Source organism: Rattus norvegicus, chromosome 3, assembly GCF_036323735.1.
Source record: "Rattus norvegicus strain BN/NHsdMcwi chromosome 3, GRCr8, whole genome shotgun sequence".
Lineage (NCBI taxonomy): Eukaryota > Metazoa > Chordata > Mammalia > Rodentia > Muridae > Rattus > Rattus norvegicus.
The window spans coordinates 42406821-42426376 of record NC_086021.1 but is presented as its reverse complement, the minus strand read 5'-3'; the positions used below and the strand labels follow the sequence as shown (position 1 = coordinate 42426376).

The window sequence follows — 19556 nt, the reverse complement described above, 5'->3', positions numbered from 1 at the left end:
TTGCATCTATGACTCCTGAGCTTTTTCCTAGGTTTTCTATCTCCACGGTTGTCTCCCTTTGTGATTTCTTTATTGTTTCTATTTCCATTTTTAAATCCTGAATGGTTTTGTTCAATTCCTTCACCTGTTTGGTTGTTTTTTCTTGTAATTCTTTAAGGGATTTTTGAGTTTCCTCTTTAAGGGATTCTACTTGTTTACTTGTGTTGTCTTGTATGCTTTTAAGAGAGTTAGTTTTGTTCTTCTTAAAGTCCTCTAACATCCTTATTAGTTGTGGTTTTAAATCAAAATCTTCCTTTTCTGGTGTGTTGGGGGTATCCACCGCTTGTTGTGTTTCCAGAACTGGGTTCTGATGATGCCAAGTGGTCTTGGTTTCTGTTGCTTAGGTTCCTGCGCTTGCCTCTTGCCATCTGCTTATCTCTGGTATTAGCTGGTCTTGCTGTCTCTGACAGTGACTTGACCTCCTGTAATCCTCTATGTCAGCACTCCCGGAGAGTGGTTTTCCTCCAGCAGGACTTGGGTACACAGAGCTATGTCACAGAGTCAGCTCTGGGTACAGGCAGGAAACTGGGAGGATCCTGTCCCATTCTGCTCCTTGGTTCCTGTGTCCAGAGGGCTCCAGGTGGGTTCCTCTTGGGTCAGGAATGTGAGCAGAAGAGGTGGTCTCACCTGTACTCTCAGGATTATCTGCACCTCTGAGAATCCAGCTCTCTACCCATGGGATCTGGGTACAGAGAGCTGTGTTACAGGGTCAGCTCTGGGCGCAGGCAGAAACCATAAGTTTGCCTTATGTTTTTCAATAGGGCTTCTCATGGAGCCTGGAGTACACTGTTTCAGCTAGCCTGGTAAGCCAGCAATCCCCCAGGACCCATCTGTCCATCTACTCCCAGTACTGGGGAGGAGTTACAAATGTATGGCACTCTGCCTGGCTTTTATGTGGCTGCTGGGGAACTAAACTCAGGTTCTCATGCTTGGCAAACCCTTTCTTTCTCCATTAGGACAAATCCCCAGCCCTACAACAATGATTGTAATTAAAAGGTACAGATATTCTTTATCTCATGGTATTGTCATGTAGGCAAATTGAGGGTAAGTACATAATCTTAAGTGTAATATATTTGGGCTGGAGAGAGAGCTCAGTGGTTAAGAGCACTTGCTGCTCTTGCAGGGGACCTGGGTTTGGTTCCCAGCACCTACATGGTGGCTCACAGCTGTCTGTAACTCTAGTTCCAGGTGATCTGTTGTCCTCTTCTGGCCTTTGGTCAGTCAAGCACTCACCTTGCATATCTGTATAGAGCGGAAAAATACTCATACACATAAAATAAAAACGCCTTCAAAATACAGTGAAGCCTTCAAGTTAAATAGCACAGTAGGTAGTAACATTGAGCTAGTCCTTCTCAAATGCAGGCACAAGGTCTGTGAGTGGGTTAGACCCCATGGGAAGCTCAAAATGACTATGGCAGGGATGGTGGGCAGATAAGGTTAGAAGGGTTTCTCTGAGGATGAACTGCAAATCGTCTTCCATGCCATGCTTTATTATCCTTTTCTTGGTTTTAGACTTCTGAATATAGTGGGAACTTATGCTTTTGCCTTTGTTTTTTATATTGTGCAGTGACATCCTAGGCTGTAGTAGGTCAGTTAGGAGCCTGGAGTTTTAGAGCCAGTGGCCTGGATTATAATCCCAGTGGCCTTACTCCTGACCCTAACTGACTCATATCCTACCTTTTCATCAGTATAACTGATAATAAACACACCTGTCTTATATGTTTGTTTTCTGTTTGTTATATGCTTTGAACCTTTTGAATTTGAATCTATGGAATATTTAGTCTGAGGAAATCATAGTTGTTAGGATGCTTGGCTAGCATGCGTTTCTTTTTTTGTTTTGTTTTGTTTTTGGTTTGTGTTTTTGTTTTTGTTTTTTATTAACTTGAGTATTTCTTATATACATTTCGAGTGTTATTCCCTTTCCCGGTTTCCGGGCAAACATCCCCCTCCCCCTCCCCTTCTTTATGGGTGTTCCCCTCCCAACCCTCCCCACCTTGTCGCCCTCCCCCCAACAATCTAGTTCACTGGGGGTTCAGTCTTAGCAGGACCCAGGGCTTCCCCTTCCACTGGTGCTCTTACTAGGATATTCATTGCTACCTATGAGGTCAGAGTCCAGGGTCAGTCCATGTATAGTCTTTAGGTAATGGCTTAGTCCCTGGAAGCTCTGGTTGGTTGGCATTGTTGTACATATGGGGTCTCGAGCCCCTTCAAGCTCTTCCAGTTCTTTCTCTGATTCCTTCAACGGGGGTCCTATTCTCAGTTCAGTGGTTTGCTGCTGGCTTACGCCTCTGTGTTTGCTGTATTCTGGCTGTGTCTCTCGGGAGAGATCTACATCCGGCTCCTGTCGGCCTGCACTTCTTTGCTTCATCCATCTTGTCTAATTGGATGGCTGTATATGTGTGGGCCACATGTGGGGCAGACTCTGAATGGGTGTTCCTTCTGTGTCTGTTTTAATCTTTGCCTCTCTATTCCCTGCCAAGGGTATTCTTGTTCCCCTTTTAGAGAAGGAGGGAAGCATTCACATTTTGATCATCCGTCTTGAGTTTCATTTGTTCTAGGCATCTAGGGTAATTCAAGCATTTGGGCTAATAGCCACTTATCAATGAGGGCATACCATGTGTGTTTTTCTGTGATTGGGTTAGCTCACTCAGGATGATATTTTCCAGTTCCGACCATTTGCCTACGAATTTCATAAAGTCATTGTTTTTGATAGCTGAGTAATATTCCATTGTGTAGATGTACCACATTTTCTGTATCCATTCCTCTGTTGAAGGGCATCTGGGTTCTTTCCAGCTTCAGGCTATGATAAATAAGGCTGCGATGAACATAGTGGAGCACGTGTCTTTTTTATATGTTGGGGCATCTTTTGGGTATATGCCCAAGAGAGGTATAGCTGGATCCTCAGGCAGTTCAATGTCCAATTTTCTGAGGAACCTCCAGACTGATTTTCAGAATGGTTGTACCAGTCTGCAATCCCACCAACAATGGAGGAGTGTTCCTCTTTCTCCGCATCCTCGCCAGCATCTGCTGTCACCTGAGTTTTTGATTTTAGCCATTCTCACTGGTGTAAGGTGAAATCTCAGGGTTGTTTTGATTTGCATTTCCCTTATGACTAAAGATGTTGAACATTTCTTTAGGTGTTTCTCAGCCATTCGGCATTCCTCAGCTGTGAATTCTTTGTTTAGCTCTGAACCCCATTTTTTAATAGGGTTATTTGACTCCCTGCAGTCTAACTTCTTGAGTTCTTTGTATATTTTGGATATAAGGCCTCTATCTGTTGTAGGATTGCTAAAGATCTTTTCCCAATCTGTTGGTTGCCGTTTTGTCCTAACCACAGTGTCCTTTGCCTTACAGAACCTTTGCAGTTTTCTGAGATCCCATTTGTCGATTCTTGATCTTAGAGCATAAGCCATTGGTGTTTTGTTCAGGAAATTTTTTCCAGTGCCCATGTGTTCCAGATGCTTCCCTAGTTTTTCTTCTATTAGTTTGAGTGTATCTGGTTTGATGTGGAGGTCCTTGATCCACTTGGACTTAAGCTTTGTACAGGGTGATAAGAATGGATTGATCTGCATTCTTCTACATGTTGACCTCCAGTTGAACCAGCACCATTTGCTGAAAATGCTATCTTTTTTCCATTGGATGGTTTTGGCCCCTTTGTCAAAAATCAAGTGCCCATAGGTGTGTGGGTTCATTTCTGGGTCTTCAGTTCTGTTCCATTGGTCTATCTGTCTGTCTGTACCAATACCATGCAGTTTTTATCACTATCACTCAGTAATACTGCTTGAGTTCAGGGATAGTGATTCCCCCAGAAGTCCTTTTATTGTTGAGGATAGTTTTAGCTATCCTGGGTTTTTTGTTATTCCAGATGAATTTGCAAATTGTTCTGTCTAACTCTTTGAAGAATTGGATTGGAATTTTGATGGGGATTGCATTGAATCTGTAGATCGCTTTTGGTAAAATGGCCATTTTTACTATATTAATCCTGCCAATCCATGAGCATGGGAGATCTTTCCATCTTCTGAGGACTTCTTCAATTTCTTTCTTCAGAGTCTTGAAGTTCTTATTGTACAAATCTTTTACTTGCTTGGTTAAAGTCACACCGAGGTACTTTATATTATTTGGGTCTATTATGAAGGGTGTCGTTTCCCTAATTTCTTTCTCGGCTTGTTTCTCTTTTGTGTAGAGGAAGGCTACTGATTTATTTGAGTTAGTTTTATGCTCAAGTTGTCTATCAGCTTTAGTAGTTCTCTGGTGGAACTTTTGGGATCACTTAAATATACTATCATATCATCTGCAAAAAGTGATATTTTGACTTCTTCCTTTCCGATCTGTATCCCCTTGACCTCCTTTTGTTGTCTGATTGCTCTGGCTAGAACTTCAAGAACTATATTGAATAAGTAGGGAGAGAGTGGGCAGCCTTGTCTAGTCCCTGATTTTAGTGGGATTGCTTCAAGTTTCTCTCCATTTAGTTTAATATTAGCAACTGGTTTAGCATGCGTTTCTTAGTCACTCTTCTATTGCTGTGAAGTGACAGCATGACCAAGGCAACTCTTATAAAAGAAAGCATTTAATTGGGGGCTGCCTTAAAGTTTTAAAGGCAGGAAGCATAGTGAAAGAACGGCAGGTGTCGTGCTAGAGAAGTAGCTGAGAGCTACATCCTGATCTGCAAGCAGAGAGATAAAACTGGACCTGGCATGGTCTCCTCATCTTTTCATTTAAAACAGATTTTTTTTTTTTGGTTACATAATATATCCTGATAATTGTTTCCTCTCCCTCTACTCCTGCAAGTTCCTCCCTACCTCCTTCCCCTCCTATCTGGATCCTTTTCTGTTTTTTATTAGACAAGGACAGTCTAAGAGATAGTAATAAAATATAGCAAAATAAAATAAGATAAAATCTATTACATCAAAGTTGGACAAGACAAGGTAATGAAAGGAAAAGAGCCCAAGAGAAGGCACAAGAATCAGAGACCCACTTTTTCCACACACTCAGGAATGCTATAAAAATGCTGAACTGGAGGCCATAGTATATATGGAGAGCTACAGACTCGCATGCACATACATGCAGCTCGAGTTTCTGAGTTTATGTTAACTTTGTTCATGTTGATTTAAAAGGCCTTATTTTTTTGGTGTTCTGTCATGGCCTTTTGAAACTTCAGAGGCCATGTCCAGTGACACACTTCCTTCCAACAAGGCCATACCGACTCCAATCAGGCCATAACTCCTAATCCTTCTAATTCTATCAAAGAGTTCCTTCTACTCCTTGGTGACTAAACATTTAAATATACAAGCCTATGGGGGACTGTTCTTATTCAGATCAGCACAATGTATGATGTCTTGGGTTTAACCAGCACCATAAAACCTGGGTATGATGGTGTGTGTCTGTAATCCTACCATGTGGGAAGTAGAAGAAAGAAATGTGAAGTTCAAGGTGTTTGTTGGCTATCTAGTGAGTTTGATTGAGGTGAGCCTGGGACACATGAGAACCTGTCTAAAAAACAAACAAACAAACAAACAAACAAAAAACCTAACCAAAATAACAACAACAACAAAAAAAACCCACAAAAAAACCCAAAACAAAACAAAAACCCAACCAGTGAAAAACCCCACACCACCACTAGCAGCACCAGAACAAAAACCATTTAGACATGAAAAGTAAAAGTAGTTCTGTTTGGTGGGACTTTTACCAGTTAGGAACTTGAGACATTAGCATTTAAATTGACCTAAATCATGAATCTTCATATTATGTAACATCTTTGGATGTTACTTAATATTTTATAAGTAGGTAAAAGACTTAGAATGATAGAGTGGTCTGCTTAGAGTTGAGGCCATAAGATACTATATAGAAGGGAGTCTTTCAGACCATGTTCTAGACAGTTTGTACCTGCCCACATTTAGACTTGTCAGCCTGCCCAGAACCAAGGCAAACATTTTCCATCATTCTAGCTCGCATCACTTCAGCTGTACCTCTTTCTGTTTTACAGTATAAACTCTTGGCTTTTGTAAACTCTCCTGTGAAGGGTTTTGTTTTTGTTTTTGGTTTTTTTTTTTTTTTTTTTGCAAGTTTGTCTTTTTTTTTCAAAGTTGAGCTTGAGGGTCTCTGGACTTGGACTGACACTGCCTTACTTGTACCAATAGGTTTGAATAGCTGTAGCTAAACGCTGTGTGGGAGTAAAGCTAGATCAGGAATGAAATGAGAGTAATAGTATTACAAGTTAAAAATGAGTATTTTGTGATCTACTTAGATGAGTAATCATATCTACCAAACTGAAGAGTTTATTGAAAATTAAGATTCTTCCCTTTTGTTAATATTTTTGTATGAGGCAGCAGACACTTGCGTAGGTGTCTAGGAAGGATCATGGAACATTGATACTGACACACTCTGGAGTAGAGATTGTACAATCACTTGGCATCCCCACAGCCCCAGACCCCTCTTTGGGTCTCTCAGAAAACACTCAATTTGGCTTTCTCATCTCCCTCCATTCCCATGTACTCTTTCTACTTCATGGGGCCTCCCACTGCTCCCCTGTCAGTTTTAGACACTTATTTAACGAAGAGGGTCTCAAACTTGGCTGGTAATGTACATCATCTTGGGTGGGTGGGGTGGGGTGGGGTAACCTTAACAGTTTTCTAGGCCTCAATTCAGAGTCATTGGGACCTAGGAATCCTCAGTCCCAAAGTGTCTGAGGTGATCCATGAAAGCAGCTCTCAGATCTGAGCTCTAAGACCAGTCCTGGGCCACCTCATCTCTGAGACTCAGATGGACTCTGGGGGAGGGGAGAATGATTTAAGTTTGTCAGATGTCCAGTTGCCTTTTATTTTTAAACTGGGAAGGAGGCTCTTGCATTTTGTTTTTTAAAAATGGATGCATTTATAGCTATTCTCAAACTGTTTCACATAGAACAATGATGTTTTATGAGCTGATGTTAAAAACAGATATTGCTGGAGAGCTTGGTCCAAAGTTCTGGGGAGGTGGTTGGGGGGAAGTAACCAGATAGACAAAATGTCCCAATTTTAAGTCAGTTTCTCCTTGTCCCCCTTGTTGAACAGAGAATCTTGATTTTGATGTAATAAAATCTATCAGTGTTGTGTTCACCTTCCCACCTCTCCTTTCCCACTTGTTCTTTTGGAGTCTCATGTATTATTAACAACCCAATTTGATGGTATAGACTTTTGGATACCTTTGGGGAAGGAGCAGTAGGAAGAACTCTCCAAAGATTAGACAGAAATGGAAGAACAATAGACAGACAAAGGGGGATGAAATAATCTCAACTTTAACATCAAAGTCTCTTCTAGACCGGGTTGTCCATAGAGACAAGCTTATTTCTCTTCCTCCCTTCACCTTGTCCCTTCCTCCCTTTCTTTTCTTCCCGAGCTCTCCCGTGTAACAAAAGAGGGATTTCCTTGTGCTGTTCCCAAAAATGGAACAGATTCAGCCTTTTAACTTTAACTATATTAACTGCAGTGTCTTTTTGGTGGTGGTGTTTTTAATTTCAGTTTTATGTGTATAAGTGTTTTGCTTGCGTGAATGACTGTATACCATGTGCACTCCTAGTACCCACAGAAGCCAAAAGAGAATGTTGGATCCTTCGGAACTGGAGTTACAGATGGGTGTGAATTGCCATATGGGTGCTGGGAACTAAACCCAGGTTCTTTGGAAGAGCAGCTAGTGTTCTTATCTGCTGAACTCTTTCTCTGGCTTCAAGTGCAGGTTTTCCTTAGATGTCCTTTATCCGGATGGGAATGTTCCTTTTAGGTTTTTAAAGTTTTAAAAATTGTGGTGTTGATTTTTGTCAAGTATTTTTTCTGCATCAATTGATAATTCATAATTCAGCCTATTAGTATTGGGTTATACTAATCAATATTAGGTGATATTGATTTTCAAATACTGAGCCAGCTTTGCTTTCCTGGAATAAACCATACTTGATCAGGATGAATATTGTAGAATTCTATTTGTTAATAATTTTTATTAAAATATTTTAATATTTAGTGTATGTGTATGTTTCTCTCTCTCTCTCTCTCTCTCTCTGTGTGTGTGTGTGTGTGTGTGTGTGTGTGTGTGTGTGTGTGTAGAGACAGAGAGAGAGAGAGCGAGAGATTGATTGATTTTCAGACTTGGTGACAAATACTTTTACTTACCGATCCATCTCATTGACCCCTGTATACTAATATTTTGTTTTTAAAGTTTCTGCGTCTCTGTATATGAGAGATATTGGCCTATATAGTCCATATCTTTATTTTTGTACTATGTCTACTTTTGGTTTGGTTTTTTTTTTTTTTTTTTTTTTTTTTTTTCCGGAGCTGGGGACCGAACCCAGGGCCTTGCGCTTCCTAGGCAAGCGCTCTACCACTGAGCTAAATCCCCAACCCTATGTCTACTTTTGGGATAAGAGTAAAACTGGTCTTATAAATAAATATATTGAGAATTGTTCCTTCTTTCAATTTTTGGGAGGATCTTATAGTTTATTGGCATTAAGTCTTTATTTGTTTAGTAGAATTCTTTAGTGAACCTGTATCACTGAGGGGTTTATGGGCCTTCCTTGTTTGGTCTATGTAATTATCATTTTCATGTTTATTCCTTGGTATAGTTATTGAATTTACACCTATCAACTACCACCACCACCACCACCACCACCACCACCACCACCACCACCACCACCACCTCCTCCACCTCCACCATCATCATATTTTTTTAGAGGTTTTCACTAGGTAGCCCAAACTGGCTTCAAACTGGTGATGATCCTCCTGCTTCAGTGTCCCTAGTACTGGGATTACAGACGAATGTCACTTATTCCTGATGCTTGGTAGTTCATTTTTATATTCTATCTTAAGTGTTGAGTACTTTGTGTCTGATATGCCTTGTTTTCTTCCGGGTTTTTATGCTCACGGCTGAGATTTTGGACTGTGCAGTTAAAATCAAACTTAGAATGTTTCTCATTATTGTTTCCTTCAGATTTTTTTTCACTTCATCTTTCTTGTTTGGAGAGTCCAGTATGTTAGGTGGTATGCTGTTGACTCAGGGGTCAGTGTAAGGTTTTGCTTACCCTTAAGTCTCCTCCCCCTGTTCCCACTTTCCCACTTTATTTTAGATAGGTTTTGTTGTTACATCTTATTTTTCTGAGGCAGAGTCTTCCTTTGTGTTTTAAGCTGGGCTTAAATGTAGCCCAGCCTTAACTCCTGGTCATCTTCTCCTTCTGCCTCTTGAGTATGGGTATTGCAGAACATGCATTTTCATGCCTAGCTGCTTGTTGTGTTTTAAGGTCACTAATCTTTTCTTCTGTAGAGTTTAATCTGCTGTTTATTCTACTTAGTACATTTTTCAGGGTTGAATGTTTGGCCTTATTTGTGTGAATCAAGTGCTCTACCACTGAGCTATTCTCCAGCCCATCTTTTTTCTTTCTTTATATTTTACTTAGAGACAGAGTCTCACCAAATTTTTACAATGTTTCATCTTTCTAAGGAGTTAGAATTATATGATAGAACCATTAGTCATGGTTTAATTTCTTTTTAATCTCAAGAAATTTAGTTTAGACTATTTTTGAATCTTCTATATTTTAAGGTTTTGTATAGGTAGAACGAAGTTATTAGTAACTATTTGAAAGTTATTTCTGCTAATTCTAATTGATATATCTGTTATGAGTTGTATTTTCCCAATTTATTGAATGCCCTAAATGTTTTGATTGAATGTCAGCTACTGTATATTTTAGCTTGTTGAGTTGGTGGGTCTTTTTATATTCTTTTAAAGTATCTCTTTATTATTAATAATTATGTATGTGCATTGAATGCAGATACCTGAGGGGAGCATGGGTGTCAGATCCCTCTTGAGCTGGAATTAAAGGTAGTTATGAGCTGTCTGATGAAGGTGCTGGGAAATGAACTCAGGTTCTCTCTAAGAGCAGATGTCTGTAACATCTGAGTCATCTCTCTAGTTCCTGAGTCTTCCTGACCTGGGACCTCAGTTCTCTGGGAGGTCTGACTACTCAGTTCTGAAGACCTTTACAGTTACCTTCAGGTAATAACATTATAGTTTTTGAAGGGAGTATATCCAGATATATTTCTTGAAAATAAAAATCAGTGGAAGAAGGGATTTCAGGGGTGTATGCAGTTGCCCAAATTCATAGAGCTGTGCACTTGTAGTATGTGTATTCTGGTGTGTGCATACTAGAGTAAGTACAGTTATGTAGATGCAATTGTAAATTGTTGGCATCAAGCTAATTTAATAAATAAAAAGAGGTTGGAGTCTGATACTCACATTGCTTGAACTGATCTCTGTCTTTTACAAGCTAGGGGGCAGCTTTTTAAAACTTTCTTGTATTTCAGTGGCCTCACCTATAAAGTGAGAATAATTGTGATGGGCTCTTTAGTGGAGTTCTTTGGAAGAGAAAATAAGATAATATAGAAGTGCTTATAGCAATACCTGACATATAGTCATGTTTAACCCTTAACAAGGACTAGAAACCCATTGTTCTTATGTAGATTAGCCATTATTATTAGTGGGGCTAATCATCCATTAATAGCCCTCTTTTCACAGGATTGGCTAAGATAGACTGTGGAAGCCATCAGTGAAATAAGTAGTTCTTATTGCACATTTCTGTAAATAGCTTTGTAAACCCCTGAAAATAGTATGTCAGATACTTTAGGGACACATTTGTGGGGAGGTAGTGAAGCTTTGGTGAGGTCTCAGTGGCATCTGCTTCTCCCTGCTGCCTGCCTGTCCAGGCCTCTCCAGTATCAATGTTCTAAGCATTCAGGAGGAGTTTGGGGATAGCTAGCATGGTGTGGCAGAAAGACATGGGTTTTAGTCTGAAAATCAGCCTTTATTTGGAGTTCTGCTTCTCCTTAAACTCAGTTTCCCCATACTGTGTGTGCAACAGAGAAAATGATAGGTGCTAGTTAGTACCTACCCGCCCATGGCTCCCAAGTTAAGCATGCAGTGTGGTACAGATATATTGTTCTTGACTCAGGGCTGGCAGCTTAGTATCCAGAGACCACTGATTTTCTTACATTGCCTTTGCTCAGTATTTTTTCCTTTGTATAGAGTAGTGACTTTCTTTTAGTTTTGGTAAAATGTGAATTTTTCCTCTAGTGCCACGGTCTATCCCTTGGTCTTAAAAGTCAGTATGCTCATTCCCTAGACTAATGTTTCTGTTTGGATTCTAATTCATTCTCTGGATTGTGTTTAGTAATAATATTTGAAAGCATATGATTGAAATATACAATGGTGTGTAGATTCACTTACAAGATCTGTTGGTAAGGTGAAGAGATTTATTTATTTTTATTTTTTATTAAAAAGAGAGACAGGGTGGGGGAGGGAAAGAAGACTTGTTGAAATCAGAGGATGACTCTAGCGAGTGACTGCTTTCCTTTGTTTTTAGGCAAGAGTTCTTTTGTTTTTGTGTACTCTAGGCTAGCTGGTACATGAGCCTTCCAGATTAGTCTTGTGTCTTTTGCCTCCCATGCCAAAATAGGAGTTGGGGTTACAGATGAACATAGCTGCAGTTGGCATTTTTAAATGTAGGTTTTGGGAAATTGAACTTTTCTTTTATGTAGGTTCAGTTACCAGGCCTACACTTAATTAAAATGCCTTTATCCACTGAGCCCCCTTGCTGGCCCAACAGATTTTTTTTTTTTTTTTAAGTAATAACATTTATGGGTTGAGGATTTAACTCAGTGGTAGAGCACTTGCCTAGCAAGCTCAAGGCCGTGGGTTCAGTCCCCAGCTCCGAAAAAAAGAAAAGAAAAGGAAAAAAAAAGTAATACCTTTTATACCAATTTAGTATACAAAGCACTTCATCTTTCTTTTTCTTTGTTTGTTTGTTTGTTTGAGACAGGATTTCTACATAGCTCTGGTTGTCTGTACACCAGGATGGCCTCCAAGTCACAGAGATCCACCTGTCTATGTCTCCCAATTGCTGGGATTAAAGGCATACACTGCTACACCTGGCTGTTTCTTCATTTTTCTTAGTTGTTATCCTTGAAAGAATTTTTCTGATGAGCAGGGCAGATGTTACCTCTGGATAGAGAGGAAACTGAATGATAATGGTTTGTTCTAATTGTATTGCAAATGAGGAATCTACCTGGAATTTTGAACACAAGCTTTGTGATATTTTGCAATTAAACCACAGATTAGTATTATGAGAAAGTCTTTTAAGCACATCAAGGAAATTAGTATTAATGAAGGTTTCTGTTAATTTTTTTAAACAACTAAGATACAGAGAAAAGTTGTAAATATAAAACATAGGGGTTGGGGATTTAGCTCAGTGGTAGAGCGCTTGCCTAGGAAGCGCAAGGCCCTGGGTTCGGTCCCCTGCTCTGAAAAAAAGAACAACAACAACAACAACAACAAAAAAAACAACCCAAAAAAACATAGTAGGTTTTAACAGGGAAAAGTACTAGTTTAGAGTGAGGTGTAAAAGTGGTAACCCAGCATCCCTGAACACCTCAGGGTGCTTGTCCTTTAAGCAAGATCAGTCTCAGGTGTAACAACAGTGCAACAGTAAAATCATAACCCATTCATCATCATCATTAGACCCTACTCAAATTTCAGTAATTGTCCCAGTAACACCTTCAGTAGCCCAGGGCCCAGTTCACACTTCACACCTTGCCTTTAGCTGTCAGGTCACCTTTTTCCCTTCATCTGGAAGAGTTCTTGCTTCTTTCCTTGGTTTTCAGGATCTTGACACCTTGAACATATCAGATCAAATTTTCTTTTAAAGAGCGGTATGCTTGAATGTTTGTTTTATCAGGCTGATTGTCTCTGCCAAGACCAACCCAAAACCCTGGCTCCACCCCTCTCATTGAACCCTAACACTTTGTTTCATTACTAGTGCCTTTTGTCACTTTGATGTCTTCATTCAGTTTGTTTTTGACCAAATTTTGCCTTGAAAAGGTACTTTTTTCCTTGTATGTATATATACACATGCCATGGCACAGATGTATTTAGTGTTTTGTTGGGTGATACTTTGAAACAGTGTCAATGCCTGATTTTTCATTTAAGCTTACAACTACTTCATTTTTATCAATATGGTTTTCTGTTGAATCTAGTAGGTTGGACTTTGTTATTAAGGATATCATAATTTCGATTCTCAATTTACCCCGAGTTTGACCAGCGGAATCCGTTTCAAGGCAGCTTCTGCCCTTTTTGATATATCCTTGCCATTCTTTGACCACTACTTTCTGGTACAATTAAGATATTCCAGGTTCGGGGCTGGGGATTTAGCTCAGTGGTAGAGCGCTTACCTAGGAAGCGCAAGGCCCTGGGTTCGGTCCCCAGCTCCGAAAAAAAAAGAACCAAAAAAAAAAAAAAAAAGATATTCCAGGTTCATCTTGTACTTTGTTTCCCCAATCCTGCCATCAGCTATTTCTCTGCAGAGCCCTTGTTTCTTCTAGATTGTATTTAGAAGCCAGTTTTGGTACACAGTGTGCTCATTCTATTAGGTATTGATCCTTCTAGGTTGTCTCAGTATACAGAGCCAAGAAATACGTGGGTAAATGATTTAAAAAAATCATTTACAGTTCATTTTTCTAATTATACATATTTTTTTTTTTTTTTTGGTTCTTTTTTTCGGAGCTGGGGACCGAACCCAGGGCCTTGCGCTTCCTAGGTAAGCGCTCTACCACTGAGCTAAATCCCCAGCCCCTATACATATTTTTATATAGAGAGAATATATAAATATTGAATATATTGAATAAGACACATTTATTTTTTCTGCAACAAAACGCCATGGCTAAAAAGCAAGTTGGTGAGGTTTGTTTGGCTTATACTTCTACATCGTAATCCATCATTGAAGGAAGTCAGAAAAGAAACCCATGCAGGGCTGGAACCTGGAGGCAGGAGCTGATGCAGAGGCCCATATAGAGGTTCTGCTTACTGACTTGCATCTCATGGCTTACTCAGCCTGTCTTCTTATAGAACTCAAGACTTTTAGCCCTTGGATGGTACCACCTACAATGGGCCAGGCCCTTCCTCTTTGATCACTAATTGATAAAATGTCCTACAGTTGGAACTCATGGAGGCATTTCTCCAACTGAGGCTCCTTTCTCTGTGGTGACTCTAGCTTGTGTCTGACACACAAAACCAGCCATGAGTTCATGCCTGCATGTATGTATATATACACATGCCATGGCACAGATGTGGTCAGATGACAACTTAATGGAGTCTGTTTTCTCTTTCTGTTTTTACTTGTTTACTGTCACTAGGCTTGTACTGTAAGTGCTTTTATCTGCTGGGCCATCTCACTGGCTCCAGTTTTTACATTTTTAAAGGGCAAATGTATTTATTGATAATGAAATACTGTCTTTGCATATGCTGATACTGCTGTTGATACGTCTAAATTTTCCATGCAAGGTTGACCTGTGAAAGAATTTGTGAACACTGTGGAACTCTGCTCATTTGCTGAGGAATGCTCAGCCTCTGGGCCCCTGTTTGGAATGCAGCTGGACTCCTCTAGTCACCCTGGTAGCATAGGTGGTGTAAGACTCTTTCCTTAGTGATAGAAGGAAGTCAAAGCTTCCTAACTCCTTTCACAGCATTATCTATGTATCTTTGTTAATGTGATCCTGAGAATATTATTAGAAATGAAAAGTGAAGTGTAAAGTCTTGAAATGGCTTGTTTGTATAATTGTACAACTAAGTTAATCACTTTTAACAAGTCTCAACAATGACTGCATTCTCCTAGGAAGGTGTTAACTTGTTATGGGGTAGAAAGAACCCTTTGATAGAGCATTTTCAGCCTGGAAAAACAGCTTTAATTTTAGAGGCCACTGAAACAAATGGAGACTTGTTGGGAATATTAACACTACCTTTTTCTTGTTTGTTTAGTTTAGCAGGATCAATGTTTATTAGGTGATGTTTGCTAGCAAGCTCTGATGTGTATACCATTTCTGTTGACCATGTTATCAATGTTCAGACAGTGCCATTTGGTATGAGTTTCATACCTTGGCTCTTCACATCTCAGTTTGTAAGAAGCACTGTTTCAAAACTGGCTTGGAGTTGTTAAGGGCAGTGACATGAGGGCTCTGCACACTGAATTTTTGGGGTTGTGCACTTAAAAGAACAAGGACCCTGCACTGTGCCCAGACTCATTTTCTGAGGAGTTGGTGTTTTTCTGTTAATCTCCTAACTATGTTCTAACTGAAGGAAAGCAGATCTTAATTGAAAGCCGATCCCGCAGAATGATCAATATCATGATGCTTTGGGTAGGGTGTAGTGGGGGAACAGCCTAAACTGTCCTGCTGCCTGAATATTGTCAAAGCTTTCCTCTGTCTGGTGGCTTCAAGCTGATTGTATGTAGTCATTCTGAGACCATGGCTCTGAGCTTTGAGCAAGGCTCTTCCTGTGAATCACTGAGAATTTGTGTTCACTGGAGAGGTAGTGAATAGAAATGTTGCCTTGACTTAATTCTCAGTCTTCATTCTCCCAGAAGCAAGAATGTATTCTGTCAAATACATTTTAGCTGTTTGTGTCTGTCACTTTCCAGTGTGTAAGAACTGGGACTGTTGGCAGCAGGTGTGACTTATTGATACTTTTGATTCCAAAGGAAAACATCTTTAAAGAATAGTAGGTGAGAGCAGTGAGCTCTGTAAATTACCTCTTCCCAGAGAAAATGAGGCTGGAAAGTACTTGTCAGTCTGGAAGAAAACTCATCCAGGAAATATTTATTTTGTCAGGTGTCAGACTAAGGTTATGAGTGCCCTCAAGGAGCTACCAATCTGTTGGGGTGGACAGATGCTTAATCGAGACACCACAGTGTTTCTCAACCTTAGATGCACTTTGAAATAAACTGAAGAGTTAAAAAGAATGAGGGTGCTGGACTGGAGAGATGGCTCATCCGTTAAGAGCATTGACTGCTCTTCCAGAGGTCCTGAGTTCAAATCCCAACAACCACATGGTGACTCACAACCATCTGTAATGGATCTGATGCCTTTTCCTGGTGTGTCTATATAAATAATAACTTTATATAAATAATTCTAAGAAAAAAATGCAGGTGCTTGGGATTTTTGTGGACTAAAGTAGTGGTTCTCGACCTGTGGGTTTTGGCTCCATTTGGGGGGTGTTGAATGACCCTTTCACAGGGGTCACATATCATATATCCTGCATATCATATATTTACATTATGGTTCATATCAGTAGCAAAATTACAGTTATGAAGTAGCAATGAAAATTATTTTATGGTTGGGGTCACCACAACATGAGGAACTGTATTTAAGGGTGATAGCTTAGGAAGCTTGAGAACCATGGGTCTAAGTAAGGTATAGCATGGGCATCAAGATTCTTAAAACTCTCCAGATAACCATAATTGTGTCCTGGTTGAAGTCAATAAGAGCCTGGAGAGTGGGAAGCACAGTGCAGAGGAGAGGCACTTAAACTTGGCAGAAAAAGGCATAAGGAGTGTCTTAGTTAGGGTTTCTATTGCTGTGATGAAACAACATGACCAAAGCAACTTGGGGAGGAAAGAGTTTATTTGGCTTGTACTTCCACAACCCTGTTCATTACTGAAGGGAGTCAGGACCAGAACTCAAACAGGGCAAACACCTGTGATCAAGGGCTGACTGATGCAGAGGCCATGGAGGAGAGGAGTGTTGTTTACTGGCTTGCATCACATGGTTTGCTCAGCCTATGTTCTTAGAGAACCCAGGACTACCAGCCCAGGGGTGGCACAGCCCATCACTAATTAAGCCAGATCTTGTGGAGGTGTTTTCTCAATTGAGGCTCCCTCCCTTTCAGTTACTCTAGCTTGTGTCAAGTTGACATAACTAGCCATCATAGGGAGGCTTGAGATCTGATTTCCACTCCAGGGCTAAATGTAACCTATAGGGGTTGTAGAAAATTATGTGAGTTTCTGCAAAAACACTGTTTATGATCACAGACTCCAAGAACTAGTTAGTGAATGATGGTAGTTGTACAGTAATAATACTATTACTAGAATTGGAACTTGGTTTGATAGAGACAGCCTGGTTCTTTATGGCTAGAATTTACAGTGCAAGACCATAGGATATGCTAGTGAGCGGCAAAGAATATGCTTGACAGATAGGCAGAGTCCCAGATGAGGCATGTGTAAGAGTAAAAGGCAATTAATAACGGGGCATCATGGCAGAACCAGGACATTTCCATGGTAATATGCTAAGATGTATCACAAAGGGCTCTGGGAAAACTTGGGTCCATATTGGAAAATTGGCTCTGAACATGGTATTCTCAGCATCATTACGTGTTCTAAATTAGCAGTGAGTGTTAATAGGACAGAAATAGGATTTTCAGCTTCTTTAGCCAAGTAGTTAAAAATACTGAGTGTCTTGAAGAGTGTTGGAGGAATAAACGGTCTCAAGGTGCTCTCAGAGATCCTGTGCAAGTTGCTATGGCCTTTATTGTTTATAGGTTTAATGAGAAAATTAAGAAAGGATTGCTTGGCCATTTGCATTTAGAGGAGACACTTTCTAATTTACTTTTTGATTTGCAGAGAAATAAAAAAATGCCTCCATCTGCACTGGCTTCACTGGCCCTTAAAATAACTTATGTATATTTGTTATGTTATATAACCTGTCACAACATTAGTCACCACTTCTTCCATAAGGCAACATGTAAACCATCATGGGTAAGCATGACTAGAGCTTATAATTATAGACCAGTTTGTTCTTAGCATTTTAGTCAGCTTCTGCTTTTTTTTTCTTTTGAGAGAGAGAGAGAAAGAGAGAGAGAGAGAGAGAGAGAGAGAGAGAGACAGAGAGACAGAGACAGAGACAGAGACAGACAGACAGACAGACAAACATTGACTTGACTGTTGTAATCTTTGGCTCCATGCAGTAGAACTCTGCCTGCTAAGCTAAGAATCTTAGACTTATTACTTAATCCTCATTAGAGTGAAGGGGAGAGGGAGAGAGAGAAAGGCAGGGATACTTGTTTCTACAAATGACCTTTTTCTTTGAAACATATCTTTTAATACAAAATTACCATTGAAAGGCACTGAGATGTACTCTGTTCATTTTATGTATATTTTAGTTGCATACACTGAATTATTTGGGAGAATTCCATTTGACTGGATCAGTGGTTCTAAAATGTGGTCATGAGTCAAGTAGAACAACCATGAGCTACTTGTTAGGAAGATTCTGGGAGAAAGAAGTCTGTCTTTTAATTAGTCCTCAGATTAATTGTAGTTCATACTAAAGATTGAAGCATGTGGAACTGGATATCATTTCTTTTAGATTCCAGGAAGACTAGTTTCTACTTCCTTTGTTCCTTATAACATTTACTTGGTTAGGTATGGGGGAAACACTACCTGACATGAGAAACAAAATCCCTGTTCGTCAGCAGCTTATGTATAGAAGAGGAAAGCTAACCATAACCAGTGTTGGGACTGGTATAATGTGGGAATTAAATTAGGTGCTGGAGAGTGTGATGGAGTTGGTCTTTCTGGGCAGGGGATGAGCTCATGTTTCTGATCCGTAGAAAGATCAGTGTGCCTGGGTCTAGTGAGCCAGATGAAAGAGATTTGCAGTGAAGTTGGATGGGTGGGCAGAGGCCAGATCATGTAGGCTCTGCCTCCCGATTGTCTTTTTAACTCCATTAACAAAAAATTATGACAATATACATAAAATAAAAACTTTTATTGTAACCATTTAAAAGTGCTCAGTTCAATGGCATTCAATGCATCTGTATAGTTTTGTACCCATTTAGCACTAGAATTGGAAGTTGAATATGTGGGATGCTTTGGATATGTTTAGCATGAAGGGCTGACACAATCTGAACTTTAGAATGAGTGGACTGCTGCCTGCAAAATTGGGGTATAGTCACATGGAGAAAAGAATGAAAGAGAGACTGTCGGAGGTAATGTCGGACTGTGGTGCTATGAAGCACACTATTCTGGATTTTTATTTACTTAATTTTGGAGTGAGTGAGAGTGTGTGTGTGTGTGTGTGTGTGTGTGTGTGTGTGTGTGTGTACGCACTGGAGCAGAACACTGACACATGGTTCCACTGAGCTAAAAGTTAAATTCCTAACTCACCCGGATCCATTCTGATAGCAGAATCTGATAGCAGCAAGCAGAGCTTGCTGACTGCTTGTTAGTAACATATAAAGAGGTCAGAGAAAATAAGTTTTATTGGTTTGGATAACTGGTAGAGTTTAGGAAGTAGAAGTTTGGGAAATAAAAACTTAAGTTAAATTAAAATGTGTTTGAGATGTCTAAGCATAAGTGTTGAGTAGGCTTAAGAAATCTGGAATCAGGGAAGAAGTCATGTTGAAGATAGGATTTAGGGGCTTGCTAGCATTTGCTCAGTAATTAAAGCCATGAAACTGAATGAGATCATCTAGGTAATGAGTGTAGACAGTAGAGTCTTATCAGGTTCAAAGAAGTACCAGTAAGAATGGCAGAGATCCATCAGAGCAATCTCGTGAAAGGGAAAGGAAGAGTTGTGTTTGAAGGAGGAGAGCTATTGATCAGCTGTTCCAAAGCTGCTGGGAGGATAAGACAAGCACTAAGAACTGGGCATTTTGATGCACAGATGCTTGTGTAGGTCTTTGGT

At 39.9% G+C, this 19556-nt stretch overlaps 1 protein-coding gene across 24 annotated transcripts in view; it reads left to right on the top strand.

Moving 5' to 3' along the window:
* The window catches only part of Dennd1a (DENN domain containing 1A), a 487315-nt gene that overhangs the window by 35440 nt on the left and 432319 nt on the right, over positions 1-19556 (top strand). The window contains exon 1 of one of the 24 annotated variants that reach the window (XM_063283996.1): positions 13685-15970. The exons of 17 other annotated variants lie outside the window; for them this stretch is intronic. In XM_063283996.1, coding sequence (XP_063140066.1) covers positions 15838-15970 — 133 coding nt within the window. In that variant the 5' untranslated portion in view covers positions 13685-15837. Of the gene's footprint in view, positions 1-13684; positions 15971-19556 lie in introns of those variants that run through there. 6 more of the 24 variants (XM_063283994.1, XM_063283995.1, XM_063283997.1 and 3 more) reach the window with 6 other exon arrangements.